The sequence below is a fragment of the Tachysurus vachellii genome, chromosome 13, assembly GCF_030014155.1.
Source record: "Tachysurus vachellii isolate PV-2020 chromosome 13, HZAU_Pvac_v1, whole genome shotgun sequence".
In the NCBI taxonomy this organism is placed as follows: domain Eukaryota; kingdom Metazoa; phylum Chordata; class Actinopteri; order Siluriformes; family Bagridae; genus Tachysurus; species Tachysurus vachellii.
The window spans coordinates 21,253,654-21,265,385 of record NC_083472.1 but is presented as its reverse complement, the minus strand read 5'-3'; the positions used below and the strand labels follow the sequence as shown (position 1 = coordinate 21,265,385).

The window sequence follows — 11,732 nt, the reverse complement described above, 5'->3', positions numbered from 1 at the left end:
GTGAATATACTGAGTGTAAACCACAGATTTATTCTTCCAATTGTTGATTTCAGGGTGTAGATTGAAAGGTAATAAAACACGCTGGTGCATCATGATGATGTAAAAAAAAAAATCAATGGGGTGTCGTGATGCAGTCTTGGCATCCCGAAGTGTTTCAGTTCAGGTTGAAACACATCCTGAAGTGTTTCAGTTCTCTTATACCACAGCACGTAAGCAGGCTCTCTGGTATATCTACAACACTAACACTTTGCTTTACTAAGGTACCAAACCACTTTCATCAATCTCTGCTTTTATTTGTCTTTTTTGCTTTCTGACTCCTCCATCAGTGGTTGATCTCCATCAGCATGCTCTTGTGGGAGATTGTCATTGCGCCCCTTGCCGAGCTTTTTACATTTTTCAAGTATTTCATTCAAGTTGAACTCGCGGATGATGTTTTCCTGCAGAAACATAAAATTGGTTTTCAAAACTAATCGTGGACAATATGAGCATTTTCAGCGCTCTTTGGTCACTTCTCATTTCCCCTGATTTTCTTTCCTTATTTCCTTTCTTCACTTCTTAGCCTCTTGATACGAAGACATAAGCAAAGGATGCAAGGAAAATAAATTTGGACAGGAGGAAATCAGAACAGACACATTTGCTAAATGACATTCCCGGTCTGAGATGTTACTCTTATTGATGTGTTGCATGGGGCAAAATGAATCTTTGTATTCCCAACATGGTGTTAATTGTTTGGTAATATCATAGACTATGTTTAAATGGACAAAATGTTGGTACCGTTTTTATTTCCACTTCAATCCCATCCCAAAGCACCCTGACAAATTCTACCAACTTCTGAAGCAATTCCCTCCTTTCTGTTCTGCTTTCAATGTAATTCTTACCATTTCAGCCTGCCTTTGTGCCAGATATAACTAATTCCATCCCCTGTAGTTATTATTTGATGCACCCTTTACCTCTGTGAAGCTCCAGCTCACAGCTCTTCCTTTCTTGTCCACTTGGGGACGACGAACAAATTCACGGCCACCCTGCAGCAGCAGCAGAGAGGGCAGTTGCTTGGAAAGTGGTGAGAGACTCACGTTATACCTGAGCACAGAAACATGTTCATAAATATTCTGCCCATTTTAACCAGCATCAAGATCACTATGTATTTATCTAAAAAAATGTGTAGTTATTGACCCCTTCTTACTACACCATTGTTACAGTTCTAGAGAAAGTCCTCATGGTTCACCTTTCAGCAGCAGCTGCATATTGTCCTATGTCTATTTTTCCAAATTTTAATCCAGCACAGTTATACCTGCAAGATATCAGGAAGAACCTTAATGTATGCCTTTAAATCGATATTAGATGTTAATTCTTTGTATTGATAGTCTCTTGTAAATTGGCCTTACTTCAGCGAGAGGTCAGCAAACACAGGCGCGAAACACTGACACTCTGAAGACCAGTTGGCATAAAACTCGACAAGCCACGTTACACGACTATCCCTCTCCAGTTCCTCCTAATGGCAAAAGTAACAATAAATATAGAATATAGCAATAAAAATGAAACCACCATATGCATTTGATTGAACTATGGTGGTCCTTCTTCCTGTACTCACATCTATGGTTTTGTCATTGAAGTATGTGATGTATTCTGGACCCATGTAGATGGAAGGTTTACATGTGATCAGGAACACTGTAGATTAAGGGATTTATTCAGATCAATAATATAATAACGTAATCAAATATTATAACGTATTGTAACTTAATGTAATCAAATATTATAACGTATGACTTACATTTATATAATTTATTTTGTGTTGTTAAGGTGTTTAATAACATGAATGATACAGTACATGGCCAAAAGTATGTGGACATTTCAATATCACACCCATATTTAGTTCTTGCCTAATGTTTAAAGCACACAATTGTATAGAACGCCTTTGTATGCTGTAGCATTACAATTTCCCTTCACTGGAACAGAACAGCCCAGTGTTCCTGAGGATAAAGTGAGCTCCATGAAGACATGGTTTGAGTAGGTTGGGGTGAAAGAGCTTGAGTGTCCTGCACAGAGCCCTGACTCTGACTCAACCCCACTGAACACCTTTGGGATGAACTGGAACACAGACTGAACCCAGACCTTCTCACACAACATCAGTGTCTGAACTCACTAATGTTTTTGCAGCTGAATAACCACAAATCCTCTCAACCATGCTCTAGTTGAAAGAAGAGTGGAGGGTTTTATAGCGGTAAAGGAGGTTATCTGGATTAGGATGTTCAAAATATACATATGGGTGTGATGGTCAGGTGTCCACAAACTTATTGCCCTATAGTGTGATGTAATGTGACACCTGTTGCTTATAAAGTGTGGGTGTATAAAATATAATGCATAGTATATTATTACCAACACACAGTGTGACATAGAGGAGGCCAAATCTCAGATCCACTCTGAAGAATAACACAACATTTGCCACCTTACTGAAGAGGAAAATATTTCCTAAATGCTGCTCCAGAGTTACTGAAAACAGAGAGAGAGCAAGGAAGGATACAGACAATGCAAAGTAAATCACTTAAAGGCATTTCAGTGCTTTTAATACCACAGCACTGTTACATTCTCAAATCTGATTTGATATCATTTCACCCACGAGTACAGCTTAATGTGTTTTATTCCTTAATTAGTTTGTTATTAGGATGTAGTTTCAGGATTTTGCATTGTCACATGTTACATGGCAGCATTTTATTTTTGGAACGTGGCATAAATATAACTTGTCATAGAAATTAAAAAGTATCAGCATTATTACATATACATTATATATCTCATTACTATTCTACTTAAATACCGTGATGTGTACAGTAAATGTTTGCAGTGTGCTTGTGTGTGACATGAAAAGTCAGAGACAACCACCACTCACTCGCTCTGCGGTTCTTCATCATGACAATAGCACTAAGGAACATAAGGATCTCCAGCTCTCTCTGTAACACATTTCAGAAAATATTGCCCAGAATTATGATTTATAAACTGAACAATCATTGTAATGAACAGATTTAGTTTTCAAGCTAACATGTCACACACAACATATCGTAGCTCACTAACTAATCAAGCAGAGTCTTTACTTTAACCAAGTCCAACATTTGCACCAATGGCTCCACTACTTCTTTTTTGGATATTTCATTAACATGACATTGAATCTTGTTTGAAAATATTAATTAAAAAAAAGTTCTATGAGTGAAATATGAACATCTTCTCTTATGTTTGAATTATTTCTCCTGTTAAACACCATTGTAACTTTACTACGAATGTGTGGCACAATGTGTGGCACCAGAATTACTAAGAATGTCTCGAATATTTTCATATAAACATATTTAATGTGTTTCAGAGTGGACTTTAGCTTTAACCACTATTAAAAATACAACTGTTAAACTGAATAACAGGATCATTTATATTTTTACATTTCACAGTGTAGGAGATGGAAAGGGAAAATAGATTTTAGTAAACAGTGAGGTGAAGCATGTTCGACTAACCCAGTCAAAGTTGCAGGAGTCTCCGTCTTCTCTTTGAGAGGGTAAGTGCTCACACACCCCAGGACATTTCCTCACAGCAAAGAAAGCGATAGACAGAAGAAATGACAGAAAATAATATGGCTTTAAGAACCACTTATAAATCTGTGGCAGGTGGAAGAAAAATGTGAAGAGGCCAGTGATTAATCCCATTTTTATGCAAGTGTGTGTGGAGAGAGAGAAAACGTGTATGCAATGAGGGAGAAGGCAGAAGAGGGAGGAGGGAGCAGAAATAGGACAGCAACAGGTGTGTGTGTGTTTGTGTGTGTGTGTGTGTGTGTGTGTGTGTGTGTGTGTGTGTGTGTGTGTGTGTGTGTGTGTGTGTGTGTGTGTGAGATTTTTATATCTATGTGGGTACCATATGTCCCCACAAGGACAGGAATGAATATCTGTAAAACTTTTGAAGACCTTTGGTTGATAAGGACAGAATACAAATCTGTGTGTGTGTGTGTGTGTGTGTGTGTGTGTGTGTGTGTGTGTGTGTGTGTGTGTGTGGGGGGGGGGGGGGTGCGTCTGTGTGTGGGTTTGTATGTGTGTGTATCTTCCTGGTTTAAAACAGGCTGCTTGGTGAAAATGCTGTTATTTGTTTTAGTTAAAATATAGAAATTAGAAAAGTTTGCATGCAGGAGAATCTAAGAATTTTTACAAGGAGAAGAATTTGAATATAAAACATAATAATAATAATAATAATAATAATAATAATAATAATAATAATAATAATATATTATTGAATTATGACGTTTTGCAGTATATTTATTTATTTATTTAGAGAAATAGTCATTATGCACTACAGTTTTAAGAATAAATTTATATAGCGTTTCGAAAAAGTCGACATGAGTTACTGCAGCTTCCGTAGTTGATTTGGTAATCTTGGCGGGTAGATGAGAATGTCAACATTGGGAGGAAAAAACATGGAGGAAGTCTCTAAGTGCCGGTCAGTCGATCCCAGTCTAACGGGGTCTGGTCAAACAAGAGAGAATACGACCGGTGTCCCTGAAAACGGCTCGGTTAAATCGGCTAAATGTGAGCCGCACAGGAGCCGACTGAAAGTGTTTAACAAAGTGATGGAGAAAAGCCTACAGAGGCTTATAGCTGATGCGAGGTGACTAAAACTCTCCTGTTTCGATTAAAACACAATAGATAATGCAGAATGTTATGGATTTGTTTGTTTAGCCGGACATTTTATAATGATTAACATGTGTGCACATATCTGTATAAAGTGGCTTGACTATAGCAGTGATGTGTCGTTTGACTGCACAATGAGTCGGTTCTTTGAGTCGGCTCTTTTAGGTGACAACACAGAGCAGAGAAAGTTTCATTTTCTGCAACGTTTTAAGTTATAAAATGGTCCCCAAACATATTCAAAGTGGAACCAAACGCTAACTTAAGTGTAAACAGCTGTGTGCATAAGTATCAAACCGAGTCAAATGTAGAGATGTATATTGTATTTGTTTATTTAGAGATCATCAAGATATCAAAATGCTAAAAGAAGGTGATGATTTGTTCATTTAAAGATGGATTCACATGCTTTTATGAAACAATAGAAGAAAAAGGGAAAAAAACTGGACAAAAATCATTTGTGAAACTGATTCAAAGACTGTAAAATGAAAAAGGTCACCAAAACGAGTATAAACAGAGATTGTGTTTGTGCATTGGCTCAGTTTCAGCAGGTTTGCCCACTCTTTCCATCCAATTTGCAAGCAGAATCCACAGATGTCTGAAGTCATCCACAAGCAGTTCATAAGTGACCTGCAGAAAGCTATCCAGGTAACATGTAGTCACATCAGCCTATTTAACATGTTGTATGTCAGTGTGTATATATTTGCTCAACCAGTCCTAGCTTCTTATGAACCTTAACCAATGGTTGAAACTAGTGCCATTAATACTGTATTCTTATTTTTAGGTTTTAGGAATGCATGTACTATATTTGTAACTAACACGTATAGAGATTTGTGTATGCAGGAGGACATAAACAAAGTGATAGAAGAAGGGGACCTACAGGTGAAACTGGATGAGTTGGACAGACTAGAAGAACAAGCAAAAGACATGCCAGGACCTGCATGGTATATTTACTATATACATGGGTCAGGGCCATGACACTACCACGTATATACAGTTATTAATTTGTCTTCTTTGCAACAATTCGTTTTTTTAATTCTATCACAAATTCTGCCAGAAATGCTGTCTGTCTTAGCAGCTATATTTTGAAAAGTCTAGTTTAATGTTATTATGAAAAAAAATGTGATTTTTTTTGCTGTCACGTTGTTTCTTTTTGTTTTTTTAACGTTTTTAAAAAAACAACAACTATTGTGTTACATACATACACATGCATCAAGTGTCACTTTTGTATCTTTTGCAGGCGACCCAGTGGTGTTCCTGAGCAAGATGTGTGCAGCGTGTTGATTCCTTATCACCAGGGGCAGGAGGAGTATGTGCGCAGAGAGCTGAGGAAGCTTCAGAAGGAAAACGCAGCTCTGGCTGAGAGAGTACAATCTGGACGAGACACTATTGCACACACAGAACAGCGCATTGCGGCAGCTGTGGATGAGTGGAAGGTGACAGAGTTAGGAAATATTGTGATCTCGATGTGATTAGATATGTGGTATATTTAGATGAATAGATAGATAGATGTTAGATAGATAGATAGATGTTAGATACACACAATTTTTATTTTTTTAATGTAACTGAATTAAATATTTAATGTTAATTGAATGATTTCACTCCTATTTCTGACCCCACTTTTCTCACTGTTTCCCTGCAGGCATCTGTTGCTGATTTGAAATCGGTTGTCTCGTCGCTTTGTCCATCTGAAGATTTTTAGCTTCTCTTTAAACTGATGTTGACCGAGTCATTGTTCATAGTTAAAACTGTTTTTTAGTTATTTTTAAGCTAATTTGTGTTGTTTTAATCTGCTAAATGTTTCATTAAATCTATTTCTTGTTGGATATTTCTTATTTCTGTATTGACTTCACAACTTGATAATTGTAAATGTATTATCTAAGATTTTAATGCGGGGGGGCACGGTGGCTTAGTGGTTAGCACATTTGCCTCACACCTCCAGGGTTGGGGGTTCGATTCCCACCTCCGCCTTGTGTGTGTGGAGTTTGCATGTTCTCTCCGGGTACTCTGGTTTCCTCCCCTGGTCCAAAGACATGCATGGTAGGTTGATTGGCATCTCTGGAAAATTGTCCGTAGTGTGTGAGTGCGTGAATGAATGAGAGTGTGTGTGTGCCCTGCGATGGGTTGGCACTCCGTCCAGGGTGTATCCTGCCTTGATGCCTGATGACGCCTGAGATAGGCACAGGCTCCCTGTGACCCGAGGTAGTTCGGATAAGCGGTAGGAATCAGAAGGAGCTTTATTGCCAAGGAATTTGTTTGAGTTGTACGCTCAATAAAAATAAGATGAGAATGAGAAAAAAATTTGTAAATACAAATTGACCAAAAAATAAAATAAGTAAATTGTATGTACAATTGTGCTATTGATGATAGAAAAGAATAGAAAAGAATAGAATGAGATGCAGGGATGTTCTAGGAAGGAGGTGGCAACAGGATTATTGTTATTGTGTAATGGGGGAACATTCAAATGTTCATGAGGTAGGTGGCCTGGGGGACGAAACTGTTCTTCAAGCACATACTTAAATTAATATTCTGAAATTTAAGGCATTAACATTCATAATGTCTAAAAAGCAGAATTTACGGTAAATTCCTATTAGCGGTTTCTAAGATAGTTCCTATATTACCGTCATTACGGTACCGCCTGTGTTGATAACGAGCACGGGAACAGTGTTTGATGATACAAACCGGCTTTAACGTTCCCTTTAGATATATTTATTGTTTAAAAATATACTTTATTTTTTCTTAAGTCATGACAGAAATATTTTCAACTCTGTTTGGCCAAAGCGATTCTCAGGCACCCACGAATTCAGCGGCTCTAGGTTTTGGAGCGGGAAAACCGCCACCTCCGCTCCCGCAGAACGCAGCTCCGTTGCCCTCTCAACTCTCAGGACAGCTCGGGGATGAAGGGCCTACAGCCCGGAAATCAGGAGTCATTAACGAGCCGTTCTATTTACTGCGAGAACTGCCTGGTAAACCTGATGGTGTCCTGTGTGTTAAAACATGCTGTATTAGAGAGTACATCAGTGTGTTCATTACACATAACTAAGCATCATGTGTGTGTTTATTTCAGTCGGAAACGATTTAACGGGAAACACAAACCTGATCACACACTACAACCTGGAACATGCATACAATAAGTTCTGTGGTAAAAAGGTGAAGGAAAAACTCAGCAACTTTCTACCGGAATTACCAGGTGAGATGCTAGCACGGAAAAGTGATGTGATGTGGTGTGGTGTGGTGTGATGTGTGATATGTGATGTGATGTGAGATGTGATGTGGTGTGCTGTGATGTGTGAGATGTGATGTGTGATATGTGATGTGGTGTGTGATGTGTGATATGTGATGTGGTGTGCTGTGATGTGTGAGATGTGATGTGTTGTGATTTGTGATGTGGTGTGCTGTGATATGTGATGTGGTGTGATGTGTGATATGTGATGTGATGTGCTGTGATGTGTGAAATGTGATGTGCTGTGATGTGTGATATGTGATGTGGTGTGTGATGTGTGATATGTGATGTGGTGTGTGATGTGTGATATGTGATGTGGTGTGCTGTGATGTGTGAGATGTGATGTGTGGTGTGCTGTGATGTGTGATATGTGATGTGTTGTGATTTGTGATGTGGTGTGCTGTGATGTGTGGTGTGCTGTGATGTGTGAGATGTGATGTGTGGTGTGCTGTGATGTGTGATATGTGATGTGTTGTGATTTGTGATGTGGTGTGCTGTGATGTGTGCTGTGCTGTGATGTGTGAGATGTGATGTGTGGTGTGCTGTGATGTGTGATATGTGATGTGTTGTGATTTGTGATGTGGTGTGCTGTGATATGTGATGTGGTGTGATGTGTGATATGTGATGTGCTGTGATGTGTGAAATGTGATGTGATGTGCTGTGATGTGTGATATGTGATGTGGTGTGCTGTGATGTGTGATATGTGATGTGCAGTGAGGTGATATGTGATGTGGTGTGCTGTGATGTGTGATATGTGATGTGATGTGGTGTGCTGTGATGTGTGATATGTGATGTGGTGTGCTGTGATGTGTGATATGTGATGTGGTGTGCTGTGATGTGTGATATGTGATGTGGTGTGCTGTGATGTGTGATATGTGATGTGGTGTGCTGTGATGTGTGATATGTGATGTGCAGTGAGGTGATGTGTGATATGTGATGTGGTGTGCTGTGATGTGTGATATGTGATGTGGTGTGCTGTGATGTGTGATATGTAATGTGATGTGGTGTGCTGTGATGTGTGATATGTGATGTGGTGTGCTGTGATGTGTGATATGTGATGTGCAGTGAGGTGATGTGGTGTGCTGTGATGTGATGTGTGCTGTGATGTGTGATGTGGTGTGCAGTGCTGTGATGTGGTGATGTGAGGTGGTATGGTGTGATGTGATGTGATGTGCAGTGATGTGAGGTGGTGTGGTGTGCAGTGATGTGTAGTGGTGTGGTATGGTGTGATGTGATGTTCTGTGATGTGATGTGCAGTGATGTGCTGTGAGGTGAGGTGATGTGAAGTGATATGCTGTGATGTGATGTGATGTGATGTGGTGTGATGTAATGTGATGTGCAATTCTGTGATGTAATGTGGTGTGATGTGCTGTGAGATGATGTGATGTGCAGTGCTATGATGTGCTGTGAGGTGATGTGCAGTGCAGTGATGTGCTTTGAGGTTATGTGATGTGTGGTGATGTGCTGTGGTGTGATGTGATGTGATGTGATTGTGCAGTGCTGTGAGGTGATGTGATGTGTGGATGAATAATTGTGCTGTTGTACTTGAAATACACATAACATTAGTATTTGCAACATTTGCACACCTTCTGTGGTGTCATGCAGGTGGTATTTGGACTTTGCTATCACTATTGTTCTCTGGTTTAAAAAAATCAAAACAAAAAGATTGACAATGTGATTGTCTTTAGGTATGATAGACAGCCCAGGGGTTCAGGATGGCAGTTCACTGCGCACCCTCATAGAGAAACCTCCAGTGTGTGGAAACTCATTCAGCCCACTGACTGGAGCACTTCTGACTGGCTTCAGACTACACACTGGACCGGTACATACATATATACACACACTTTCTCATGCACACTACAACACAAACAGACCTCATCCTGTGTCTGTGTGCACGCAATTCCCCAAACAAACGCAGTCCGTGTGTGTGTGTGCTGGAGTGGCACATGAGTAGCTTATCTATACAGTGCGGAACACGACGTATACATTACTATAAACCCAAAATCAGGATAACCTTTATTGCCAAGTATTAGATTTTTACATGTACAAGGAATACGTGTTGGTGCACTTGGTGCACATGTTTCTCATGTTTTAATTTTCAAGTGAGCCATAAATTACTTAACGATCGTCAAAGAATTGTGTCTCGCTAGAATCGTTGTCTACTAATCAGTACAGTGCAACAAACTTCAGCAGCAGTGCAGTGACTGGCATTTCAGGCAATCATTTGGATCTGTGTGTTTTAACCAGATGAATGCTGTAATGTCGTACGTCTGATCTCCATCTGCTGACAAATGCTAGGCTGGTACCCACAGGAACACTAAACTACGTGCAAATACGATAAGACCTCATGCTGCACATGTGTACACATACACACCTAGACTCATGCACGGTATAGATTAGATTATCACTTATGCACACTCAGGCTGTGTGCTGCAACGTTACACATGTGCACAATAATCATGTGAACAGATCTCTCCCTAGAGGGTACCACGCATCTACTTTTACACACTACACAATGGATTAACACATTTGCCCATGCGTGGCTAGAAATATTGTATCAGTATGTGCACTATGCACAACACACACAAGCAGTTACATAAATATGTTGATAGTGTATACAATGAGTCTTTGTTTTTGGCTTGTAGCTTCCAGAGCAGTACAGACTGATGCACATTCAACCTCCGAAGAAGAAAAGCAAACATAAACACAGACATCATCGACCTCAGGATCCTATACCACCAGGTGATATACACACACTTGTACAAAAATCACAGAATGTCTACAGCGCAGAAATGAGATTTTAGGACAGTACGATTGAGTTTACAAAAGATTAAGTAATCCTGATTATGAGAGAGCTCCTAATTCAATTTCTCCTCTACAATTGTTTGCTGACGCCTTATAAAATTCGCTAAAGAAGGACATGTCGCAAATTTGTAATTTCCAATGTACTATTAATTTAGGGAAACTTATTACTAGTAGATAAGCACCTGTAACTGCTTATTTTTGTTCATATACCCAAATGTAGAAAGCACAAACTTCTTCCTAATTGCTCGGAATATTCAGGTTTTGGATCAGAATGAAATCAGGCAGCTGCCTTAACCTGGTATAAGAAGTAGTCATGTGCTGCCCAAATAATGTGATAACGTGCACACGGTAAATTTGTGGTTTTCTATGAGCAGAAACACCGTCAGACTCTGATCCCAAGAAGAAGAAGAAAAAGAGGGATGATGATCCTGAACGCAAGAAGAAAAAGAAGGACAAGAAGAAGAAAAAGGTGGGCTGAGTTACTCTGCACATTAATTACATTATTAGTTTAATATTATTTATTATTATTTTCCCCACACTGCATGTCCTATCAAAAAAAAAGATAGGAATCAGACATTTAAATCGATGTTCTCTCCATCAGAGATTTGTTCAAAAATGTATCTCAGTTCATAGAATTTGTTTTTTAGATCATCTGTCTAATACAGTTTATTGATCTGTGTTGATGACGTGCTCTCTCTCTCTCTCTCTCTCTCTCTCTCTCTCTCTCTCTCTCTCTCTCTCTCTCTCTCCTGCTCTCGCTCTCTCTCACACAGAATCGCCACAGTCCCGATCACCCTGGTATTACTAGTTCTCAGCCCAACAGCAATAGTCTGAGATAGAGACACTGTATACTGTGTGTGTGTGTGTGAGAGAGAGAGAGAGAGAGAGAGAGAGAGAGAGAGAGAGAAAATGTGTGCATGTGTGCCAATGCTATGATTGTGTTGTTTTTTTCTAGCTGATGTCGACACTGATTCTGGTTTCAGATCAGTTGTATTTCCAGTATTCTTTTGCTTCATCATTTGATGACTTGAATAAATTTTTGGTACTCTACTGCA

The 11,732-nt window shown here is 39.4% G+C and overlaps 3 protein-coding genes across 3 annotated transcripts; 2 read left to right on the top strand and 1 right to left on the bottom strand.

Annotated features, from left to right (window-relative positions):
* Positions 1–10: 10 nt before the first annotated feature.
* Positions 11–3,735, bottom strand: tmx2a (thioredoxin-related transmembrane protein 2a). The gene is made up of 8 exons (XM_060885317.1): positions 3,495–3,735; positions 2,885–2,945; positions 2,377–2,490; positions 1,592–1,668; positions 1,386–1,492; positions 1,226–1,291; positions 951–1,080; positions 11–437 (listed from the first exon to the last, which is right to left on the bottom strand). Exons 1-8 carry the CDS (start codon positions 3,681–3,683, stop codon positions 291–293), a joined length of 891 nt encoding a protein of 296 aa, XP_060741300.1. The 5' UTR covers positions 3,684–3,735; the 3' UTR covers positions 11–290.
* A 668-nt stretch (positions 3,736–4,403) lies between these two features.
* Positions 4,404–6,475, top strand: si:dkey-6i22.5 (polyamine-modulated factor 1). Its single transcript, XM_060885261.1, has 5 exons — positions 4,404–4,632; positions 5,192–5,297; positions 5,493–5,593; positions 5,890–6,085; positions 6,292–6,475. Exons 1-5 carry the CDS (start codon positions 4,412–4,414, stop codon positions 6,349–6,351), a joined length of 684 nt encoding a protein of 227 aa, XP_060741244.1. The 5' UTR covers positions 4,404–4,411; the 3' UTR covers positions 6,352–6,475.
* Positions 6,476–7,283: 808 nt separating this feature from the next.
* On the top strand, positions 7,284–11,732 carry med19a (mediator complex subunit 19a). The gene is made up of 6 exons (XM_060884986.1): positions 7,284–7,615; positions 7,717–7,839; positions 9,561–9,694; positions 10,518–10,614; positions 11,052–11,146; positions 11,451–11,732. The coding sequence occupies exons 1-6, from the start codon at positions 7,396–7,398 to the stop codon at positions 11,514–11,516; spliced, it is 735 nt and encodes a 244-aa protein (XP_060740969.1). The 5' UTR covers positions 7,284–7,395; the 3' UTR covers positions 11,517–11,732.